The 24,062-nt window shown below is 39.6% G+C and overlaps 2 protein-coding genes across 12 annotated transcripts in view; one reads left to right on the top strand and one right to left on the bottom strand.

Moving 5' to 3' along the window:
• The window catches only part of HSDL1 (hydroxysteroid dehydrogenase like 1), a 29,526-nt gene extending 13,173 nt beyond the window's left edge, over nt 1-16,353 (bottom strand). Inside the window, exon 1 of one of the 4 annotated variants that reach the window (XM_019535669.1) lies at nt 16,329-16,353. In XM_019535669.1, coding sequence (XP_019391214.1) covers nt 16,329-16,345 — 17 coding nt within the window. In that variant the 5' untranslated portion in view covers nt 16,346-16,353. The other 3 variants (XM_019535672.1, XM_019535673.1, XM_019535670.1) reach the window with 3 other exon arrangements.
• DNAAF1 (dynein axonemal assembly factor 1) lies at nt 1,443-23,863 on the top strand. Of its 8 annotated transcripts, XM_019535658.1 has the most exons (10): nt 1,688-1,861; nt 2,080-2,155; nt 3,055-3,195; nt 3,855-3,995; nt 4,486-4,621; nt 7,653-7,744; nt 8,944-9,165; nt 10,990-11,156; nt 11,829-11,950; nt 12,401-12,831. In XM_019535658.1, exons 3-10 carry the CDS (start codon nt 3,063-3,065, stop codon nt 12,690-12,692), a joined length of 1,305 nt encoding a protein of 434 aa, XP_019391203.1. In that variant the 5' UTR covers nt 1,688-1,861; nt 2,080-2,155; nt 3,055-3,062; the 3' UTR covers nt 12,693-12,831. The 8 variants fall into 8 exon arrangements, with proteins under 8 accessions (XP_019391206.1, XP_019391202.1, XP_019391200.1 ...); XM_019535661.1 differs by lacking the exons at nt 1,688-1,861; nt 2,080-2,155; nt 12,401-12,831 and adding exons at nt 1,443-1,626; nt 12,889-12,957; XM_019535657.1 differs by lacking the exons at nt 1,688-1,861; nt 2,080-2,155 and adding an exon at nt 1,443-1,626 and having other exon boundaries at nt 8,944-9,081; nt 12,401-12,839.
• The last annotated feature ends 199 nt before the right edge of the window (nt 23,864-24,062 follow it).

The raw sequence follows: 24,062 nt of genomic DNA, 5'->3' as shown, positions 1-24,062 counted from the left end.
CCCCCCCCCCGCATCCTTCTTCTTATTGCTCAGCACCAGCTGCTGCTTCAAGATCAGAGGAAAACATGGACAATGAATTTTCACATCACCTAAAATGCCAAGAGCAGCACTGACAAACCATGAATTGAAAGATCCATAATCCAGGTTTTCTTACACTCAACTTTTACAGAGCAGCAAGTGTGACATTTTCTACATACTGAACATAGTGTAAACCAAGGTAAATTGTAAAATTATGATTTTAGTGGAAGCACAGTGCAGAAACCTGATATTTGAAGTTTCTAAGGCCAGGATCTAAATTATAATTCAGATGGATTCTCTCCATCCTAATTTGAGGAAAATTATTTGGGGGTCCTGAATGTAAAAGGTGATAAGCCAATGTTCAAAAGTCCGCCAGGAGGAAACAATAGGACTTATTCAGCCTTGTGGCAAAGTGGCAGAAAATACAACTATAAACATATTTTTATTATTATTATTTATTTATTTATACTTATTCTGAAGTTGGTGCACTACTTTCTTGCACAAGAGAATGCTGGCAGGGTGTTTTAATTTTACTACACAAAGAAACGTACGTAACTGAGCATCATGAGACAAGGGAGAAACTAGGAGAGTGATATTCACTCTTGACAGAATATGAAAGTGGTTTAAGAGAGCTTGTATCACAAAACTCTACTTTGCACTTTAGTAAAATAAGGCTGAGGTGCGAGACGGTTCGCTGATGGGACGCTGCAAACTAAAGTCATTACATGGAAAACAGGCAAAAATCTGAAATAAGAAGAGCGAGTGATGGTCGCAAGGAAGGAACATTTCAAGAAACTCTAGGAGATGGTTAAAAAAAAACCCATTACATGACATTAATGGGGCTGGTGAAATGGATCATCTCCAACTGCAAGAAATAGCACTTGCAATGAAAAGGGTCAAGAACAGAAAGGGCCCATGCCAAGTAAATCTAACAAAAGACCTTAAGCAAAAGTAGACACAATGCATTCACTAGGTTCAGATGCACCGGAGACTGAACAGCAGCCTGATGACCCGACAAAAAAGACTGATCCATACCGAATACCAGAGGCGGAGGCTATCAAAGTACACGAACCACGAGGCCCTTTCTTTGGAGGATTACTAAATGGCTCCGCTCAGCCCTGTGGCGCCGAGGAAACTAGCCCCAAGAGGGGCTGGGGGGCGCAAGACACGCCCAGGCTGGGGGTGACCTAGAGGGCAGGGGCTCAGCTCGGGTCAGGAGCGGGCGCTGCCCCAGGTGCCCTCCGCCTGCTCCAAGGGTAACGCCAACCACCCGCCTCCAGCAAGGGTCCGGCCCACACATGGCGCTGCAGCTTCCGGAGCGGTGTTGCAGGTCCTACACGTCCCGTCCGGGCGGGCAATTCCCACCCCCACCAGGCCCGGCCCGACGCTACCCAGCCCCCCGCACCGCTACCTGAGCAGCCTGGCCCTGCACCATACGCTCAGCCCGCGGCCCACCAAGGCGCTGGGGGCGGGCCCGCTGGCGCGGGGGCTGCCGGTCCCGCTTCCCAGTCGCCATGGAAACGGGAGGAGCGGCTGGAGCGGTTGAGCGGCGCTGGGCTGCTCGGGTCCCAGGTGAACTCCCCCAGGCTAGATGCGCTGCCGGGCGCGGCAGGCTCCGCACTGCACTGGACGTGGCGGGCAGCGCCCGAGCTGGAGAAGCTGGCAGTGCGCCTCAGACTCACTCGGGCAGGGGCGCATGCGCTCGCGGGCGCCCCGGCCAGAGGCCTGCTTCCCGGTGGCTGCAGAGGGTGGGAATTGGGGCCCTCGCGGCTTCTCCATTGGCTCTTTGGGGGGGAGAGTTGCTACAGGTTACATAGAGTACACCTCTGTGCAGGGAACTAGGGTCGTTCACACGTGCGAAGTCATTTTCACGGGATAAATGGGACCTCGCTAGCTCCAAAGCTCGTGCTTGAAAGTGTAGAGCCGCTGTAATTGTGGCGGGTTTCTGTCCAGGTCTGGTTTGACGAGCAGCAGGGTCTAAAGGCGGCTCACTCTTGCCGTGACCCTGAGGGCTGGGACTGTGAAGTCCTACAGCAAGGCCTCACAGACCCTGTTTTTCAGACACCCAAATAATTTCCTGGATGATACTGAGTCTAGCAGTTCTTAGTCTAAAGGCAGGCACAGGGTTATAGACAAGGTAAAATAGGTGCATAAGTCATTGCGAGTTCAGGCTCCAAATACCCATCGGCATCTATGATTCTATCTATAAAGGTGCATCTCTACCCAGTTTCCTGTCCAAATGATCCTATAACTCCCACTGATATGTTAAAAGTCCTGTCTGAATGATATTGGACGTAATTGTTCATCATGCCACAGGCTCAGAAGTCTGCTCACGCTGAACATGTCAGAGCATTAATTGAGCCTGCTGCAGTGCTCCAACCAGGATGCTCCAGGGTGCTGCAGTGTTTCATGCAGTGCCATAAAAGGGGGGACGACAAGTGGGGCAACTGCCCCAGGCAGTGAAGCAAAAGGGCCCCAGCAGGCACCGCCCAGCTGGGGTAGGGTACAGGACGGAGCTGCGAGTGGCTCATTTGGGCGGGGCAGGGGGGTGGGGGAAGGGCAGCTCTCACTGCTGCATGCACCCCTGGGCAAGCATGGGGGGGGTGTACGCCATGGATCTGTGTGTGGGGTGAGGATGGGCTGCCACTGCAGGCTTTGCCCCAGGCACCAAACTTCATCACTACAGCACTGGTCTCATGTATTCAGCATCCCACATTTCAAAATGATGGTGGGGTGCTTTAAGTAAAGCTTGTCAAATGAGTTTTAGTTAAATGCCCCACCACCATTTTGAAAAGCAGGATGCTAAATACACAAGACTCTGCAGGCATTACAATTACAGCGTCTCCCGAGAGCCACTCTAATTCAAAAGCCCCCCTCCTTCCTCAAACTCCAGAGCATGCATATAAGCACCCACTGATACAACTGCAACATAGGAGATATTCTCATTGAGACCACTGGAAATCTGGCCTGAATACAGGCAAAAGGATTGAATCAAAAGGCTATTACTAACTTGATTGCTATTAATATAAATGGCAGGGCTTAAAATGCAACAACTGCGTGGAGAAACTGGTGTGGAAAAGGTAGCCAGAGCAGATGTTAATGAGCAAGAGGTGTCAGAAGAGTCTTCGAGTGACTGTAGAACCCAGACAAACAATGAAAACACTTTTTTAAAAGCAGGTAATTGCAAGAAAAGCTACGCTATCAGTTGGCCACAATTCTTTCTGGTAATCATAATTTAGTGATTACATGGCTATTTGATTTTATTCTTATTAGCCAATTGCCCATCAAGAATGATGGGGGGGAAAGGAGGGGCCTGGGATGGAGTTCCGCTGTTCTGCCTCTTGTAGGGAGCAGGGTGGGGTAGCCAAGGCCAATGCTGCTGGCCCTGGCTCCCCCCACCCTCTGTCCGGTCCTCGGCGCGGCTTTGGAATCATTTTGGCCCTCTCCCACTCTTGGAGCACTCTGATCGGCTGTTTCTGTCAGCCAATCAGAGTGCAAATAAAGCATTATGGACAGACAGATAGACAGACTTAAGTTTTTGTAATATTAGATTTAGTAGGGGATATTGTACCGATTCCACTCTTAATATTGAGTTTTGCTCTTACTCATCCAAATGCAATTCTTAGTTACCCTGCTGTTAAAGAAATGAGAATATAGTCTGACAAGTTTGTTCCTACACCCAGTAAGATCAGTAAGTTTGTCATAACATAGGACAGAATTAGAACCTTACATACATTTTGGTCCTTTTATTGTGGATTAAATTGTCCCTATATTTATACAGCTTCCTTGAGTTCCTAAGAGGCAGTACTGACACCACCTCCTTCTCTCTCTCTCAGTGGTTGAAGTACCGTTACAGTCAGAATCTGTAGAACAAAGGCCCAAAGAGGGGATCAAAGATGGTGAAGCTGAATTTAGAAGAAAAGAAGACATTACAAATGATTACAGCAGTGGAGACACCTTGATAGGTGTGAAAGCAGGTAAAGGAAAGTCATGGAAAAGCTACACTAACAAAACTCCAGCGTACTGACATAATATGAATGCAACGTTATTTTAGTTTGTCTACACATATGGTTGACAATCCCAACATCCAACTAGGATTAATTAAAAGCACAGTTATACTATAATCTGTCATAACTAAATAGACCACAAGAGCTTTGATGTCAGTATTCTACTAGCATCATATGTCATAACTCCTTTGGAAACCCAGATGCTACCTCAACTTCACTTCAAACTTATCTAATCTAAACAATAAATAAAACATTCTAACATTCATATCCTATGATTAGTAGACTCCTGTTTCCAAACAACAATTTTTCTTAATTTTGAAAAGGAAGCCAAAAAACACATTTTTCCTTTGAAATCGTGCAAATAGCTGTCAGTCTCTCTCTTTAGATGAGCAGCATAACTATCATACATACTGTTCTTATATATACATTTAATTTTCTTTTATTACATAAAAACATGAAGACATTCAGCCTGAAAAGAAAACTGTGATCTCTGTATCTGAAACAAATGAACAAAATGAGCAGAAATTAAGTGGTGATCATAAACCAGTGGCTGATCTATCCATGCAAAAGGTAGAAGAAACAAAAGGTTGCTCAAGGTAATTTTAATGTTATTTATTGCTTAAATTTGCAGTTCAGTAAAATCAACTCAAGTTTTGTCACAACTTCAGTGAAAGCAAAATTTCACTCTCAAAATGCATCTTAAGTAATACAGAAAAATGTTATATGAGATAAACCTGATGCCAATAAAAAGTTGTTCCAAACTCCATACTGCTTTCTGATGGCCATAGTATGAAGTGACTGTCTTACTATCAATTCAGACAACACACAGTTAAAATGTGAATAATTTTATTTTTCTCCTCATGATAAATAATGGGACCTAACTCGTTTATGTAATAAGTTTTAGTCAAATTCACTCCAGGACAATATAGATTTTTACCATTTGAGTCTTGCTCAGAGACCAACAGGAAATAAGCCAGTTTGTTCAGTCCAACTCCCAGCAGAAGCATGAGCACATCACAAAACCTGCTACCACAATTAGTACTAATTGGTCATTTTGTTGAGTATTTCAGCATGCAGGCCATACTATTGCATGGCTGTGAGGAATGAACTATTCCTCACTTCAGTAGCAATTCATCCTTTTTTTGTAAAAGATAATGTGAGGATGTTTGTGTTTCTGCTAGCCCTAAAATACCTGTTTTGTAGGGACTTCTCCCTGCTGCTTTTAAGCTGAAGAATAGATGTCCACTGATTTTATCAGGCAGTGTATCAAATTAAATATGTAGAAAACTTCAGTTCCAAGGTTTTGGAGCAAATAGTGTACATAGTAAAATAATTTGCATTTCCAAAGGAATTAATTTAATATTATTGTGAACCTATAATTTGCCAAGAATTCAATCTAAAGACCTCCCAAAAAGACACAAGATCTATTTTTGAAAAACAGTGAAATAGGTTAGATTTGTAAAATACCATACTACATTATGTAAGCAGTTTTCACTAGCTACTAAAGTATGGTTTAGGTCATTATTTATGTCTTTCCAGTTCTCTTGTGGAACGTGTAGACCTCCTAGGATTTATTCCAGTCACGTTTGGTTCGGAGAGACAGCTACATGCTGACAATTATGCATGCTTTATACTGCCTTATTAATTCAGCTGAAGAGTAATCTGTGTCAGAACTGTTTGTTCCTTAGAAAAAAAAACAAATTTTTCAGTGTAGTATTACAAATCTAAATGCAATTTTTTTTTATTAGAAGTCCGATTCTACCAGCTTTATTGGTTTAGGAGTGTCTTCCCATCAGGAACATCCTGCTGTTTTAAGCAGCAATCTTGAAAATGTTTACATATTTAACTTGTTGCAGCATTGAACTCAACTGGACTATTTTAATAATGTGCTAAGTTAAGCTTATTAATAAGTCTTTGCAAGACTAGAGCATAACAATTCGACCTCTACTTTTATTGAATTAAAAAGAAAAATGGAAAATATGCCTGAAAAACAGTTTTGCAATATGTAATTTTGGTTGCTGTAATACAGCCATGCAAAACCAGGTAGAGGGCTTTTTAAACTAAGCAGGTACATGAGATAAGTTACTAAGATTTTCTTTCAATCTTTTAGGGATGTATATTTCAGTACAAACTCATCTCACCAAATAATTAAATATTTTCTGCAAGTTCATAGATTCATAGAGTTGGAAGGGACCTCAGTGAGCCATCTAGTCTGACCCCCTACCCCTGGCAGGCAAGAAAAGAGTCACCAACCCTGAGGTCATGTGATCCCAGCCAGGTTCCTGTCAAGTCTCCTCTTGAAGACCCCCAAGGATGGGGCAACCACCACCTCCCTTGGGAACCCATTCCAGATTCTGGCAACCCTGACAGTGAAGAACTTTCTCCTGATGTCCAGCCTAAACCTTCTTTCTAGTAGCTTATGGCTGGTAAACAGATCGTCGCCTACTTCATGTTGCTCTCCCCTTATGAATTTGTATGCTGCCACAAGATCCCCTCTCAGCCTTCTCTTAGAGAGACTGAAGAGGTTAAGGTCCCTTAGCCTTTCCTTGTAGGGCCTTCCCTGCAGGCATTGAATCAGGCGAGTGGCCTTTCTTTGGACCCTCTACAGGTTGTCCGCATCCCGGTTGAACTGCGGCGTCCAGAACTGGACACAGTACTCCAGCTGCAGTCTGACCAGTGCCACATAGAGGGGGAGAATCACTTCCCTGGACCTGTTTGTGAAGCCCCTACTGATGCACGACAAGGTGCGATTGGCTCTGCCAACTGCTTCATCACATTGGCAACTCATGTTCATCCTGGAGTCAACAGTGACTCCAAGATCTTTTTCTGCCTCAGTGGAGCTGAGAAGGTCATTCCCCAGCCTGTAGGTATGATGGCAGTTCTTCCTCCCTAGATGCAGCACCTTGCATTTGTCCTTATTGAATTGCATCCTGTTGCTCTCTGCCTACTTCCCCAGCCTGTCTAGGTTGGCCTGGATCTGGTTCCTGTCCAGGATGTTAGCTGCACCTCATAACTTTGTGTCGTCCGCAGATCTGGACAGGGTGCTTCCCACCCACTCACAATTGCTCTGACAATAGCCTTAATGAGAAAGTTACACATTCAGACATTTTTATTTAAATAAATACCCAAAGCATGCATAGAGTAATACAAAAAAAGTCAGGTTCTTGATTAAACTTGTAATTTAAGGCCTTGATCCTCCATTAGCAGTATGCCTGCCCTGTCAGGCAGTGATTCAACTTCCAAGGCATAAATAAGAAAAGAGGAATGAAAGAACAAGGGAAGAGCATAAAAGGTTTTAACATCAAAATCATGTGGTTGTTCAGCTATTTAAATGTTTGTTCTCCTTTTTAACAGCCTATATAGTATGATGGGAAATACAGCTATACTTAAACAGGTGGAAATAGAAAGCCATCCTGAAAGAACTGCTTTATAATTGTTTTGATTATGCTCCTAAAAGCTGTAGATACATCTCCAGAAGGGTGAAGACATTAATTAATTGTCTTAGTGAGAAACCAGATAGTTGAACTATTCAAAACTCAAACATAGATTTTAAAAAGTTTTCAGAACACATGTTGTGATTTAAAGATGTTTTTCTTTAGCTGTTCACTCTTTCCTTTAATATTTTAGAATGACAAAGAAGGCTTTGCAAGACATCTGCAAACAGCAAAAATTATACTTGACCCCATCCTTGAATGATACACTTTATTTACATTATAAAGGTAAGGCACATGAAAATGATTTGTCAAATTAAATAGAAATATGGCAGAGAATTTGAGCTCATTGAAGGGAAGGTACTTTAAAACTGTTGTATTAGAAGTATAATTTAGTTTAATGGATAAATAATTAAGAGTTGAGCTAAATCAGTATCAAACTACAGGAATACATCAGCGTCAACTTTGAGGGCAGATGCACCGAAATGCAGCACTTGCACAAATCTGGAAAACATAGTACATCAGATTTACATCAGCCTCTCACTTAAGAGATGCTGGTTTAAAATATTGGTTCCAACAAGATAAGCAAAAAATTACCTTGTTTTTTTCTGCAGTGTGTTTTTCTAAAGAGGCAGTTTTCCAGTTTGTAAACAGGTTGCTTAGCCTGCTGGCACGTTTGCTTCCTGAGGAGGTCCTCAGCCAGTCCTCCCAAACGAAGCAGTCTTTTAAACAAATAAAGAAACACAAAACAAAATCCTTCTGCCCTGTCCCAAGCACAAGAAGGGGAGCCTCTTTTGCTCTGGCCCCTCCTAACAGTACACTGTTCCACTCAAAGTTTGTTTACTCTTTGGGGAGCTCTTAAAGCCCCTGCTGGACACTCCCTTCTAATCCAAATGTCCCACAGCTGGGCTTTCTCACCAGGACTAACAGCTCCAGAGATACTAATAAAAAATTATCAAGGAAGAAGCAAGCACATTCACTGTATTTACCATTATGGATCCAAAAGAAGCGAATTGATTGTCTTACTGATGAGCAATATCCAAATGTAGGTTACTGTTTTCATTCCAACTATTTTAGTTGGTCTAATAAAAAATATCAGATTTACCCAAAGAACCTTGTCTGTCTATATCCTTAGACAAACATGGCTACAACGTATAATACCCGTCTTTGTTTCAGTATTTTTAGAGGAAAAAATTCTTAGAACTAATGCAGTTGTGTCCTTTTCTTTGTATAACTAGTTTTTCCATAATAGTGTAAGAATATTATATAAATATAAATATAACATGCTATAAGATTCCAATGATCTCATCTCCCATTTAATGATACTTTTTGTGCTACTAGGCCACCTAAGTCAATGGGACTTATGCTGTTGACATCAGTGAAAGCACAATTACAGTTTGTATCATCATCATTGCTTTCATATTTGTTGCTCTTCTGGCTCATTTTCAACCAATTCTCTCTTTAAAGCACTATTATGTTTCTTGCAGGATTTGACCATCTTGAGAATCTTGAAGAATACACAGGATTGAAGTGTTTATGGCTGGAGTGCAACGGTTTAACAAAGATTGAGAATCTGGAGGCACAGGCAGAGTTGCGCTGCCTATACTTGCAACTCAACTTAATTAGTAAGATTGAAAATCTTGAACCACTACAAAAGCTGGATTCTCTCAACATCAGTAACAATTATGTCAAGACCATTGAAAATCTCTGTAAGAATTCCTAATACAGTGTGTTCTTATTTATGTTATATTCATTTTCCCAAGCATCATCTTATCAATTATTATTAGTCAAAGTAGTTTACAGACTTTAGTTTATTGGGTTAAAATATTGAGGGGGGGAGTTCAGCAGAGCTTCTGAAAGTAGTGTCAACTCTGTATGGTTAAAATGTAAACAAAACAGAAGTAATTTTGTAAATATTTTTCACTGATGACTGGAACAATTTATATAGTTACTCTATACATTGGAGTAACTACTTAATCCTTTATTTTCGTTCCTATTTATCACAGTCAAGCTGGCAACAAAAGAAGGTACAAAAGAATTCATTACATGTTTAACTGACAACTGTATTCGCTTGAATCTAAAATTAATTTAAGAAGACCCACCGCATAAATAGATTCTATACATGGAAAATTTATAAATTTGTTACAATTTTCCATATATGGAATCTATTTATTGGAGGGTCATCTTCAATTCATCCCTTGCACTGCTTCAGGGAGGGCAGGCAGCAGATAGGCAGGCGGTGTAGCATTAATCATCTTACCCCATGCTTGTGCCTGTCCCCCTGCCACCTTTGCCCCCTGCCTATCCCATGCAGCCTTGGTTCCTCCTTCCCCTTGTCCTCAGTTCTGCTGCTTTACCCTGCAGCTTCTGCTTCCCATTTCTGCCTCTGTGTCTGTTCCCTCCTCCCCATAACATCTGCTTCTCCCCTTCACCTCTGTCCCAGCAGGCTCGATCCCTGCTATAGGGTGGGGCACTGAGCACAGCCCCAGCCTGACCCCATAATAGCCAAGCAGGCTGCATGCCGCAGCTATGGATCTGGGCTGGGGCTGTGTTCAGTGCCCCAGTATGCATGAAGCAAAGGTAAGTCAGGGAAGGACAAGGTCAGGCAGGGGGGAAGGAACAGGGGTAAGAGACTTCAGGGGGAGATGGTTGGGTTCAGAGGCAGAGGTGTGGGGACATGAAGAAGCTATAGCTGCAGCCCCAATCCCAGGTAGGGGCTGGAACCCAAGCCACAGTGCCTGCCTCCCCACTCACAATCCCCTTCTCCCTCCACCTTCACATTTGATTTTAAAATGAGGGTTTTTTCCTGGGGCAGCACCTGGCCTGCTGTCAGGTGTCTGCTGAAGGCAGAAGTGGTTAGAGAGCCAATCTGTTTTTTCTGCAGAGCCTGCCCACCTCTCCCACAGCCAGGGGGCAAGCTGACCAATAGCTTCAACACATCGCTAGAAACTGTAGTTTAGTTTGCAATGATGCAAATTCATTTAAAACCCCCAAACTCTTAGAGCATGTGTACGGTGTGATGCCATTAAGTCACACAAGTGACATTTTTATCACGTGCACATGATAATGGCGTTGCATGTGCAAGTGCCCAGATAAATTTATTATAAGCAAGACACAATGTTTACATTCCAATTAACCTGTGCTTGCTGCAACAAGGTATTAGCACACACCATGTTCTCAGGGCAATATAAAATTCCAAGCTTCTAAGCTCTTGTTCTATCCAGATCAACCCACTAAGCAAAAACACATTAATTAAAACAAACCACGTATTACATTACATGGGTATCTTGGATCTGCCATGCACCCTAATTTATGGGTTCCTTTTCTTTCTTAAACTTACAAGTACTGACTCTCTTCCCTGACAATACTATGAGGCCTACAGTGTTTAATGTTTTAGCAAATGTTAAATACTCCAGTGAGGCCTAGGAAAACTACACAATGAAAAATAAATCCTGATATTAGAAGCATGATTTTTCCCAAAAATTTTCTTTGCAGAGGTTTAATTTTTCTTTCATTGTATTGTTGTCTGACAGCTTGTCTGAGAGTATTGCATACTCTTCAGATTGCTCACAATAGGTTACAAACTGTGGAAGATATACAGCATTTACAGGAGTGTCCAAGTATATGTGTTCTTGACCTTTCCCACAACAAGCTAGATGATCCACAAATTATAAATGTTTTGGAGACCATGCCTGATTTGGTAAGCAATAGATATGTATATCTGAAGGTTTTTGTAAATGTTCATTTTCATGTGTTTGGGCCAACAGTATCGCAGAGCTCAGGACACAAAAATACATTTCAGCAGAAGTAGGTACTTTATAAATAAAAAGCAGTGGTCAGTTATATTCTGTGAACATTCTGATCTTTCCCCTGAATGTTTTAAAAAGAATTCCAGACAGAATTTGCATTTTAGGAAAAAATGCTGACTATAAACCAAATAACATTGGAAAAGCTTCAAATTTTACCAAAATTTCATTTGAGGCTAATTGCTCTTATTTTGGTTTTCTTTGTTCTAGCAAAGATTAGTTTGATTTGATGGGAAGAGTTTTATAATTTATGTAAGAATTTTAATTACTGGTAAAAATCTTGGAAATTAGACATAGTTAGCATGGAAGTAGTTGAGCTAGGTCTGCATTATTAGTAAATGCTGCTGTAGCTAATTAAATATAAGGGGCCAATCTACCTGTGATCTAAACCAATTCTTATGAATAGAGTTTTCACTAGAATTGTAGAATTGACTTGAAGCATTCTTAGTGCTGGGATTTTTACTATTATTTTTCAAACTTCTGGGTTTAAAGATGAAAAAGAAAGTGTCAAACAGGAGTTACATTTTAATGTTCTATCTTTAAAATTATTTTCCTTGTTTTTCTAGCGTGTGCTGAATTTGATGGGAAATGAAGTGAGAAAGAAAATTGCTAATTATCGAAAGACCCTTACTGTACGACTGAAACAGTTAACATACCTGGATGATAGGCCAGTTTTTCCAAAGGACAGGTGAGAAATAGGAAAATCTTATTTACACATCAGGGAAGGTCAAGTGTTAATGGTCATACCACCAAATTTAGTTTTTATATGTATTGTTTTCATGCGGGAGGAGGAAGAACATGACCAGTAGCCAAAGGGAGTAGGTAGGCTTATGCATACTAGGATTTTATAATTAGTAGTTTTCCATAAGAATGTGCAAGTAACCTCTTGTACAGAACTGCCTTGCCTCAAAGACAGTAACCCAAACTCAGCTTATGAGTGGAGTCATGAAGAAAAGAACTTAGGCTACTCTGTAATCTCTGCTTTTATAATTAGTAGCATTTAAAAATGTGTGCTCCTTGTCACCTAAAAATGTCTGTATCTACTGTAGACTTTGTGGACCATTTTATGATTGTTAAAATTGTGACATCTCGGTAACTTTTCTTTTGCTAAAAAAATATACTTTCCCATTCCCATTAGAGCCTGTGCAGAAGCCTGGGCCAAAGGAGGGAATAAAGCTGAGAAAGAAGAAAGGGAAAAATGGGAGACCAGAGAGAGAAGGAAGATCCAAGACAGTATTGATGCTCTAGCAGCAATCAGGGAAAAAGCAGAAGAGAAAAAAAGACAAATGGAACAAAGTGTTGCACATGAAAAATGTGAAAACATAGACATAACAAAGTCATTGGAAGGTTTGTGGTTACAGTTTTGGATAAAACCCCTGATTGTGTTTGCTTCAAGTCTGACTTGGAGTAATGGCCTTAACTTGCTTTGATATTCTTATTGATCAAACAACAGTCAATGGTAAAAATTCTGTTATTTAGCAGGGTGTAAATTCGGAACGCTATTGAATTTACTGGAGTTATACCAGAGTAAATATCCAGTGAGTGAAAACAAAATTTGATTTATCATTCCTAGCTTGATAGAATCTAATGCAACCCTGAACTTTTATTTGCTTTATTCCACTTTAGGAAACTTTCTACCGTCAAGTGACAGGATTGCAACTGACAGTACCGTTGAAAAAGTTGTAAATGAAAGCATGGAAGTCCATGATGAATTTCCATCTGCAATCTCCAGCAGTGAATATCAGTCTAATATCCCAAATTGTAAGACTGTAATTAAAGTTCAGGAGGATGAGCGAGAATCAGATTCTCACAAGTGGCCAAATTTTACCACTAAAGGCAAAGGTAATGTACACTATAAATAACCAAACAAAAATGAAAGAAATAGAAATGACGATCCTAAATTTTATGCTGATACATGTTCCTCTCTGATCTAGTGGACAAGGATGTAAGGGCCTTGTTACACAGTACACTGTGAGCTGCAAAAATGTTGATCGGCTTAGTGCTAGATTGCAGTCATACTTTCAGTTTGAGCAGTGCATCTATGGAGAGTGGCCACACCTTAATGGAAGAGGAGCTGGGTTAGGCAGATCAAAAAATAATCTTGCTCTGGAGTGGTGTAACTTTGAGCTACATAATAAGTGCTTTAATCCATTTAAAGGTGTTAATGTGCTGATAATCCAAGGATTAAGGGTTTTAGGAACCACCCAAAATGAATGTGTAACAAACACCTAAAAATGAAGAAACACTGTTTTCAGTGTGCAGCTGAAAAATTGCTATTTTGGGTTACATATTAAGAACCAATGAAGAAAAGAAATATAATGGAGAGAACTGATGCTTTGGTATCCTCATACCTAAAATAGTTACATTGATCTACATTTCATTTTTTGTGAGTTCACAAGATGCAGTGTTTGAAAATGCAAAGACAATTTGCAAATTAAAAGGAGTTCATTGGCAGTGTGGTAAAACAGAAAGGTAAGATACAGATGGAACTCAGTACAACAATCTGAAGATATCAAACTAAAAGATTTAAACTGGGTTTGATAACATTTCTTATGTACATCAGGTCTGATTCTGCAAATTATACTTGAATATTTATGCAGTTAAGTGAGACTGCTTTCCTCTGTAAGCATTGCTTCACTTGACTATGAGTTGCATAATTCAGCCTTTAAATATAATCCTATGTAAAATAATAATAAAGCACATATTCATGTTTAACATATATAATGCTACATGTGGTGTATACAGATGTGATATATATAAATGTTACTGAGATTTGCTGTCTAGCCAAGTCTGAGGCCATGAGACCTGTAAATTAGGTAGTCCTTTCCACCTATGTTGCCCAGTCCAGCCACAAAACACGAGTGAGGTTTAGTATTGTTGCTCATGCTGTTTTATCCATTTAATGGTGGTTAAGAATGCACATGAGCATGTCAGATACAATTTCCTGCTCTGCAGAAGGAATCTGAAGTGCTTATCACCCAGGAGAGTGCCATAATCACCAAACCAGAGATATAATCCAAGACTATGCTGTAGGCAACAGCGAATATAAGTTTATAGTCTAGCAGTTATGCTCAAGTCATCCAGCCCCATGGGACAGATAAGTGGTGTGGAATCAGTCTGGCCCAGCCCTGCAGAAGATTTGGCCACAAACTGAGCCCATGCGCTGGTGCAGTCTAGCACACAGAATCATGTCATCCAGCACAGGGACTTCCTAACAGGTCCAAAAATTTGGCAGCAGACAAGCAGTTACAGTGTTAAGTGCCACAGCTGTAGAAGCTATGGCATTTAATGCTGCCACCACTGCATTAGGCATTGTGGTGCTCAGTGGTGCAACATATAAGTCATTTTGTGCATTTAGCCTTCTATTAGTAAATAAAAATAACATCTATATATATATATATATGTATATTTTATTCTAGAAATACTTCCAGGGAAGATGGCTACTGAAAGAGCCCTAGTAACTGAACTGAATGAATCTGCAGACGTAGAACAAATTAAACTGGAAATTCCAGAGAAGTTTTACATTGATGTATGTATTAAGGCTGGTGTATGTAAGTTAGTAATTTGTTTCAGGTTTTGGGATTTCCACATTCAGATACCATCTATTCACAAAATCACTTCTCTTATGCCCTGGCTAAACAGCTGTATGTGGCCCACCCCTGTGGAAACTTCCCCTCTCTTTCATATAATTTACAGGCAGTTCATTCCTTTCATCTCAGGTGCTATCTGCCATTAAAAAAGATGTCCTGAAATTCTCCGATTAAAGAATATTTGGTCTTCCAAATCTTGTCTTCTCTGTTGCACACAGTAATTCTACAATTAGACTTTGAGAGCTCCAAATCTGATTCCAGTTTTAAGGAAATAATATTTTTCACTCAAAAACAAAAAAGATCCACTAAATTGCAATATGAAGATTCTCATCAGGAAACAATGTAGGATCATAGGAAAGTAGGGAAGGGACTTCATAAGGTCATCTAAACCAGTCCCATGCTCAGGGCAGAATTGTCCCTATCAAAGATGATCCAGGCAGTAGCCAGAATCCAGAACTTGTGTATAATGAAAAATAAATTCTTCACAAAAAATTCATAAGAAAGAAATAGCCACCCAATCATTTCATGTAAATGTCTGGAATCATTTTTTTCAAACTTAATTATTCAGGATGCTTAATAATTAAAACTTGAGTAATATACATTAACAATTATACAACTCACAATTACCACTTCTAATACACTCCATTATTCAAGGCCCTGATACTTCAGATAATTATTCATTTGTTTAACTTTAAAGACATGAGTAATACCATTTAAAAAAATCTCTCTAGGTATAATCAAAGGTCTAAACCAAGCACAAAGGGGATAAATATTTCAAATATCTTAACTTGGTGGATTCAGGTTCTGTGGTACTGGTAATGTCAAACTTCTTTTCTCAAGGTACTAGATATTCTTTGTTTCCTAACACAAGTCACTGTTTTTGCATTATGATTCTTTTTAGCATCATTATAGTACCTTTACATTATTTTTTAGGTTTGTTGGGATAATTTCCAGTTTATTCTTTAAAGACCTGACCCTGCAAACACTGACTGCCTTTTTGGAGGGCTCACCAATGCATCATTCCATTGACTATTTATAATTTTGTGCTAGCACTGAGTATTTGTCAAAACAGATACCTTAGAAAGTATCTAGTTTGGTGTGCACATTTTGAAGACACTCAAAAACTAGCTTCAAAGACATCTTAGTATTGTATGTACCAACAGTGTGACAACCACATGGAGTATGTAAGATTATTTTTATGGGGCTACCTTGCCCCATATCAAGTCCTTTTGCACTTACGCTAGTATATTGTTTAAAAAAAAGTTTCACTATTTTTCTCATGAATTTGAGTTTGCACAAGTGTTGTTTTGATTCAGAAGAGATACATTAATTTAGCCATACAGAAATTTTAAAAACCCCAGATAAATTACAACATTAATGTACTTATTAGTGCCCTGTAGTACTCCATTCTGCAGCTATTCCCCAAACTGTGCACAGTAATGGAAAAAGATTCTGATAGCAATATCCAATACTCACATGACAGCAGTTCCCATAGCCACCTTTGTCAGAACCATTCTGGGGAAACAGCAGAGAGACCAGGAGAGAGAAATCCTGGTAGTAGTCTGAGATCCAGATCTCCTCTGAGAATTTTTAAAGTTGGACAGAGTAGTGACTAAATTAGGAGTGAAGGGGATGTGTAAGCACAGGTTGTAACAGCACTACACATTATGGCATTTTACCCTGCAGCAATTGTGACAGCTTCATCAAGCCCCAACCAGTCAAAAGAACATGGAAATGTTTAGAAGTTTATATCTCTGAGTGTTTGCCCTGGGTGTGTTCCAGTGTGGGTATGCATGTGTGAGACCCCAGAACTTTTAAATGGCAATGCCTAGTTGATATACACATGGACCCCAACCAGCCTCAATGCGCTATGCTATAATACAGGAGATTCAGAACCAACTTCCACTCTCATTCCCTCTCAGTGCCCTTGGTGTGAAATGGAATACTAGTGTCTTAACTACTTAGATTTTCATTTTACTTCTACATAGTTTCTGGTATTTTAGATGTTAATATATATTTGAGCTTCTTTGGGAGGAACAAGGAATTTTCTCTTCCAATTTATTTCTACTACTTTTCTCCATTTTTATTTTTCACTTAATAGCAAAAAGATTTTTAAGCTTAACTCACCAGTTTTAAGAACTATCTATGCCTTTGCATTTAAACAATGACCATTATATTTGTCTTTATTGCATAGAGCAGTGGTTCTCAAACGTTTTTTTCGTGGACCACTTGAAAATTGCTGAGGATCTTGGTGGACCACTTAATTAACTTTTTTTTTGTTCTACAAATCAAAGGACACAATTCATATTTTAATAGCAGTAGTCCTACCTTACAAGTACAGATATTCTCAATTGTTCCACAACCTTTCTGTGGTCCACTTGAATGGAGCTCGCTGACCAGCAGTAGTCTGAGGACCACAGTTTGAGAACCTCTGGCATAGAAGAGCCTCATATCTCTCTGCATGTGTGCCAAAAGTAGAACTGCACTACCTGTACTCTTTTTCAATATATTCTTCTCAGCTTAGTCCAAGGTACATTTCACATTTTATTGGCCTGAAAGTTGTTCAGGTGGAAAGAGGAAATGGCCATCTTAGCTGTATTAGATTTCAAACACCAAGTTCAGAAATAGGTCCTCTAGGGTGTGCAGATCGCTTGAGGACTTTTTCTGTTGTCTTGAAAGTATCACCTTTTGTGGCTAATGCAACATCATTGGCATAAATAAATTTATACAATGCTGTCTGCGGGATGTTGCTGGTGTATAGGTTTTGTGGAACTAAACGCATGAAAAACATCCACGGTACCTTGGAGTCGCTCTAGATTGAACTCTGAGTTACTGCGAGCACCTCGATATTCTGGCAAATAGTGATGAAGGTAAACATTATAGAGAAGCTTGCTGAAACAACCTGGGGAAGCAATGCGCCCTCACACCAACACATAAGTGAATGCTGCCATGCAAGTAGTAAGTGGTGCTTTAAAATCCATACTGTTTCTGTGGCTGCTTATGTTATTGAATATCAGTCCCTCCATAGCGAGAAGGGATTAGGCTATACTTTGTGAGTACAAAAGATCATGACTGACCCTGAACTCCCATTGTATCAAGATATCACACACCCACCAAACAAACCTAAGTCAAGGAAACCTTTCCAATTACATGCGTTCCAACCTTCATCAAATAGTCTGGATGCTGAGAGCTGCTGGTGCTAAATATGGTCTGCAGCAACAGCGTGCAACAAAAATTTGGCCATATAGCTGACCATCAAGCTTCTGGGTTTCTGCCTGCAATGTAAATATTGGACTGTGTGAAACCCCATTTGCATAGGACATGGGAAGTATGTCTATTGAACAAATGGGGCATTAAAACTTGCCAAACTGCATATGCAGTGAGGTGCAGTAAGTGAGCCACACTGCAGACTCCTGCCCTGAACTTGCATATCATGGAGGGATTAAAGCAATCCACTTAGCTGGCCCAGATGTCATTAACTAATTATCAGGCCTCAACATGCAACTTTAATTAACCTGCACCTTCTCTGCTGTTGCTTGCCTTAGCCATATGAAAGAAGTTCAAGGTAGGGTTTTGGCTGAGAAACCTGGGATCCAGTGTTGAAACACCATCTTAAAGCATATCACTCTACTGACCCTGGAAAGCTTTAAGCTCACTTCAGTTATTGAGCAGTAGGTACATGTTGCAACAGTGACAGTCAGAGGAGGAAGGTGTGCCTGAACAAAAAGTTTCACCACCTGTGATCCTCACCAGATGAAGAAGTGACACTGGCCTCAGCATCATGGCTTTAGGACCCTATAGTGATAGATGAAAAAGATAACAGAGGCTCAGCATATTTGTCTGGAAGAGGTACCTAAAACCCCTAACAAAACATGAGTGAGTGCATCTAATCCCAAGTGCTTCGTTAATGTGCACCTGGGACCACAGAACACAGAGCCAAGTCAGAGGAGCCTTGGCTGGCAAGGGTCCCAGGGGTCAACCTGCCAGCCTGGAGCTGCTCTGACCTGGCTGAACATATTACACTGGCTAGCAACAGCCCTCACACTGAAGCACCTTCATGCCCCAGCCAGCCCCATCAGCCTCTACACATGCAGTGCAGTGCAGTGGAGTAAAAAACTCCACAGTGAGATACTACAGTACTTGTATTTAGAAGTACTACTCTGCTGTGGAGTTATTTAGTGTCCTACGTGTAGATGCTGAGACATTTACTCTGGAACTAATTAGTCTACTCCACGGTAAACATTTGTGTAGATGCACCCAGTGAGACTTGGACACCAATCAGTCTTTCAGATCTAGCCCACCCATTCCTATTTTTCAGCAACTTATTGAGGAAGCCTTTCATTGTTATTGACAGCATACATACAAGTGCATTTGGGTTGTCACTGAAAAATATTTCTGCTGATTTAACAGTCCAGTTTTGTATACTAATTGGTCCAAACCAACTTTCCCTGTTTCTTTCAAGGGCGATCTCATAGGAAGTTTCTTTTAGAAGGAATGCAGTTCTTATTCCAATTAGGTACAGAATATCCTGTACCTCCCTAACACAGAATGAAAGATTTTAATTTCAGATACTTCCTTTTCCAAAAAAGGCAGGTAGAGGCCCATTCAAACTATCCTTTCTTTTGTAACTTTGCAGTCTGTTAGCCATGCCTAGTCATGGTGTCTCTTCTATATCATAACCCTGAAGTTTGTTTTCATCTGTAGCTAAAAACCATAACTCAGGTGTGGTAAATATTAACTCAGGTGTAGAAATGACTGACAGTGAAATATTGGATACATTGTAAAAGACATTCAAGAAGACTGGATTTTGTTTTATGAATCTGAATAAGAGATTATATAGGATGAAATATGCAGTTCCTTGATGGATTTTGTTTTTGTGGGTATCAGTCTGTCTTACAAGACAATAGAATAACACCATGTGAGACCATTTCAGCCCAATGAAAGTAGTCCTTGTTTGAAAATAAAGTGAAGCTGGGGTGACGTCTCTAGGGCGCAAAAGCCTAAATCTAAATATTTGGGCTCTATTTGCTTCTTGTTAAAAACTGGGACTTCGAAGTCACAGATAACTCATATTCTTCCTTTACTGTAGGCTTTAGCATTAACCTCCACACACATTTACTTCCATTTAGATATCAATTAGGTTTAAGCGCTGCATGGGATACAGTGCAGAAACTTTTCAGAATCAGTGCCTTCACCCAATAAATCTTCAGCATCGTAACTGTCATGCAAGTTACTTTGTTTGTGTATTATTAAGTGGAGCACACCCTCCATTTGCCACTTTTTATAGTCTTGCTGTCCCAGAATGTTTTCTCTTTTTTTGATCACCAGCACATTGTACATTGTACTGTAATAGAGAGCAGTTAGCCTTCTGTTTAAGATTACTGCAACCCTGAATTGGAAGCATATATGCTTTTTTTAATCAAGCATGCATTTGATAAGGCTTCTGTTTTGGGGGGGTGATGACTGCAGTGACTTCTAGTAAAGGTCTGTCAACATTAAATATGTAGTTTAGATCTCAAGTTTCAAATGGGCTAGAAGTCACCTTTTCCTTTAATAAGCTGTTTGTGATTTTCTTCAGGAACTGCCTGATTTAGAAGATGTAGGTGCTAGTGAATTCTCTCAAGAAGAGGACGTCTCAACCAGAAATGTGAGCTTCTTGCTAATTCTCATCAATTTAGTATTTTCCTTCTGGCATGCATTAATTAATCCATTAATTAATAAATAAAGTACAAGTTGTACTTTTCTGGTTTGAGAGAATAGTTAGGTTTTGATTTTATAAAGTAAAATATATAAGCATGTTCTGTAACCATGCAAAAGTAAAATGAGTCTCATTGTTTTAACTTGAATTTCCACATTATCTCTGTTAAAAACACATTTTATACATGTTCTAGTGTGTATAAAATGCTTAAGCTCCCACTGAAACAGATACAGAAACCCAGGTGTTCTCTCCCTAGCCCACCAACAAAACTGTAGAGTTATTCTTCTGCTCAATGAAGTTTTAAGTATCTTATATAAAAGAGAAGAGTATCAACAAGAGAGAAACTCACCTCAGAAAAATAAGATACTTTTACACATGCTGTGGGAGGGAGAGCAGCGCATTAATTAGAACAGCTCCAAGAGCCACTCTAATTAAAGCATCACCACATCCTGTATCAGCATCCCCATGTTTAAAAACTGTGGCAGGGGCACTTGAAATAAAACTCATTTGACAGACTTTAGTTCTGCCATTTTTAAGCACAAGGATGCTGATACATGAGACATAGGAGGTTGCTGGAGCACAGTAATTGCCAGGCTCCAGCAGATTTGATTAATTGAGTCTTCCCTGATGCACTGGAATTCTAGTACCTTGGAGCAGCCTCCACCCATAAAGTCCAGTACTTAGTATACTCTTCTGAAGTGTAGAAGACTTGTGTTTATATCTCTTTTCTGAATCAGGTAGAAAGGGCATTTTCCATATCCTAGTTTGGTGTCCTAAATTCTGGGACGGAGTGCTGATAGTACCTTCTTCTGTATTTTTTAAAAAGTGGTCTTTTTCTTTACAAAATGCACAAAATTACGCAAATGAAGCCATTTCATTCAATCTAAAATTATTTTTGATTCCCTAAAAATTTTAGTTTCAGGATAAACTAAAACATTGTTTGTTTTTTTTTCAATTTATTTTCTAAACCAGTCAATTAATTTGTGCAAGCTACTCCTAAGCTGGAGGTGTTTAGAGTTTGCTGTTACTATTTTGTTCACTTTTAATAAGATCATTACCAGTGAAATCTGAAGTATGTTTAGTTTATAAAAAACTAGTTCAAGACTGAGGCAGTGCAACTAATTAGTGAAAAATTCAGCTCATATCTGACAAGTAACCTTAGTATTTTTGCCCTCTAGAAAAGTGAAACTATAGAAGTGAGACTATGTAGTTAGCAGATAACCCATGAACAATGGGGAGCATGAAATACATGAAGAGGGGTTATAAAGAGAATGGCAGTAGACTTTTTCTGTGACTTCAAGGGATAGGATAAGTGGTAACAATCTTAAAACAGACAACCAATGTGATTCACATGAGAGTGTTTTGTGCTGCATCAGATCCATCTTTATGGGCAGCCAAGCTCAATGTCCCACGTTAAGTACCTGTGAATTATCCAGATTGATACTTAGCCTCAGAACAATTGTGTCTAATTCCATGTAAGCCTAGTATGTAAATGGCTCGGCCCAGTGAGTCATAATCAAGGCTGCATCAAACTGGTTGTCTATTTATAACCTCTAAGTTCAAAGCGGGAAATTTAGATTGGCTATTAGAAAGAACTTTCTCACTACAAGAATCATGAAACACTAAAATAGATTACCTAGAGAAGTTAAGAAATCTCCATTGTTGTAAATATTTAAAAGCAAGTTAAGAGATATGCCTGTCTGGGATGGTTTAACATGGCTGCTCCTGCCTTGAAGAGTAAAGAGTTGTGCTAAATTATCTCCTGCCCTACTTTTCTGTGATTCTATAATTTTAAGTGAGAATAGTCATATGGATCTGAAAGCAGAAGTTTGCCTTTACATTGTAATATACGTCTTTTAGTAGCTGCTCCTTTACAAAAAGACCCTTTACAGTTGTCTTTTTCTATCTTTATAGCAAACATATCATCTAAAGATTGAAATAATTTCTGAAGTAACTAATGATAAGGAGTCTTTATCAGAGGAACATGTTAAAACCACATTCGAGAATTTAGTAACAGAAGAGATCCCAACAGCCATCTTTTCAAATATATACAAGGTACCTGAAGACAGTCAAAAGAAAACCTTAAGTCCCCTTGTGGAAGCCTTATTAACAGAGCCTCTGAATACAGAAACAAACTTGGAGACCAAAAATAACCAAGCCAGACCTCCAAAACCATTGATACTAGAGATTATTCCTGAAAATGAGAGTGATATGCCAGTGTCATCAGCCTGCAATAAAGTGGATAATGATAATGATCCAGTCCCATGGGAAAAGGACAGTGGGGACAATCACAGTGCACCCCTTTGTTCTGGTAAGATTATTTTAACAGGATGTAAAAGAAAAGGGGAAAAAAATCAATCACATAAACCATGTGAAACAGCAAATGGTGCCTCTATCTTCAATGAAGGGTTTTGTTCATCCTTGTCAATAAAGGTTAATGGAGATTACATAAGTCCCCAGGCTCTATCTTTCAATTTTTACTCTTCTGGAATCACAGTAGGTTGAACATAGAGCATTAATTTGCCCTTTTCCATGCAGATATTTTTGATAGGTTTCATTTGGGGGTTGATAGTCTTTTTTCCAGTAATAAATGCACAAATCACAATTTAAAATATCTTTGTGCTTTAACAGGGACTAGCGTTGACAACAAAACTGACCAGTGCCTAGCTGAGAATGGAATGATTGCTCATAAACCACAAGACAGCAGCAAGAAGATTGAATATGGATTAGATTAGCAATGGATAAAATGGACTGAATTTGGAATAAGCCACTGAGGCTGACTCATGAAACTTGTGTTTATTCCAAAATACCCAATTTAGCAATTATTCAATTAATCAAACACCAGAGACAACACTTTTGGTAACCTTATTCAGAACTACTGCCTTTAAGAAAAGGACCATTGCCCCATTACCCACGCTCAACCAGCAAAACAGCCCACAGAAACTCTATGCTAAAAGACAGCGTGGTTGTGAACATCAGAGAAATTTGTGCCAAATACATTACTGTGCAGAAAGGAAGTGCTAATATCTAGCAAATTTACAGATGAAAAGTGCCTTATGGAGCTGATTTTCAAGATACTGAGCCCCCACAAGAGTTAGTAACAATTATGAGTTCTCAGTACCTTTGAAAACCAGGTACCTGACATTTAAAATTCGAATGCAGGCTTTTTTTTTCAGAGGTCAGTTTATTTCTCACATTTTGACAAAAAAAACCAAAAACATATTTCTATCCTAAAATGCTGCTTATTTACTTAGTTTTAACCCAGAGCTCATTGTTGTTTCTAATTTGGTTAAATAAAGATTTCTGTTAGGAATGTGTATTGTTAACTTGTATCACAGTCCCATGTGTATATTTTAGCAGATGTGTGTCAGATAAATGCTCAGTGAAACCCAAGTTTACCGACTTAGTAAGATACAAATATTCATACACAAGTGCATATGCAAATTATGGATGCATATTTTTGTACATTCAGCTAGGTCCACTTCTTTCTAAACTACTCCAAGACCGTAATG

This window comes from Crocodylus porosus, unplaced genomic scaffold, assembly GCF_001723895.1.
Source record: "Crocodylus porosus isolate Cpor-Errol unplaced genomic scaffold, CroPor_comp1, whole genome shotgun sequence".
Lineage (NCBI taxonomy): Eukaryota > Metazoa > Chordata > Crocodylia > Crocodylidae > Crocodylus > Crocodylus porosus.
Note: the sequence above shows the minus strand (reverse complement) of the source record. Positions and strands in the feature narration are given on the sequence as shown.

Bases quoted from the DNA above. Each gene is read 5' to 3' on its own strand.
- DNAAF1 (XM_019535655.1), top strand. From the start codon at position 1,533: ATGGAAACGGGAGGAGCGGCTGGAGCGGTTGAGCGGCGCTGGGCTGCT. The intron at 11,157-11,828 runs GTAAGCAATAGA...TTGTTTTTCTAG, and splicing joins TGGAGACCATGCCTGATTTG to CGTGTGCTGAATTTGATGGG. The intron at 11,951-12,400 runs GTGAGAAATAGG...CATTCCCATTAG, and splicing joins CCAGTTTTTCCAAAGGACAG to AGCCTGTGCAGAAGCCTGGG.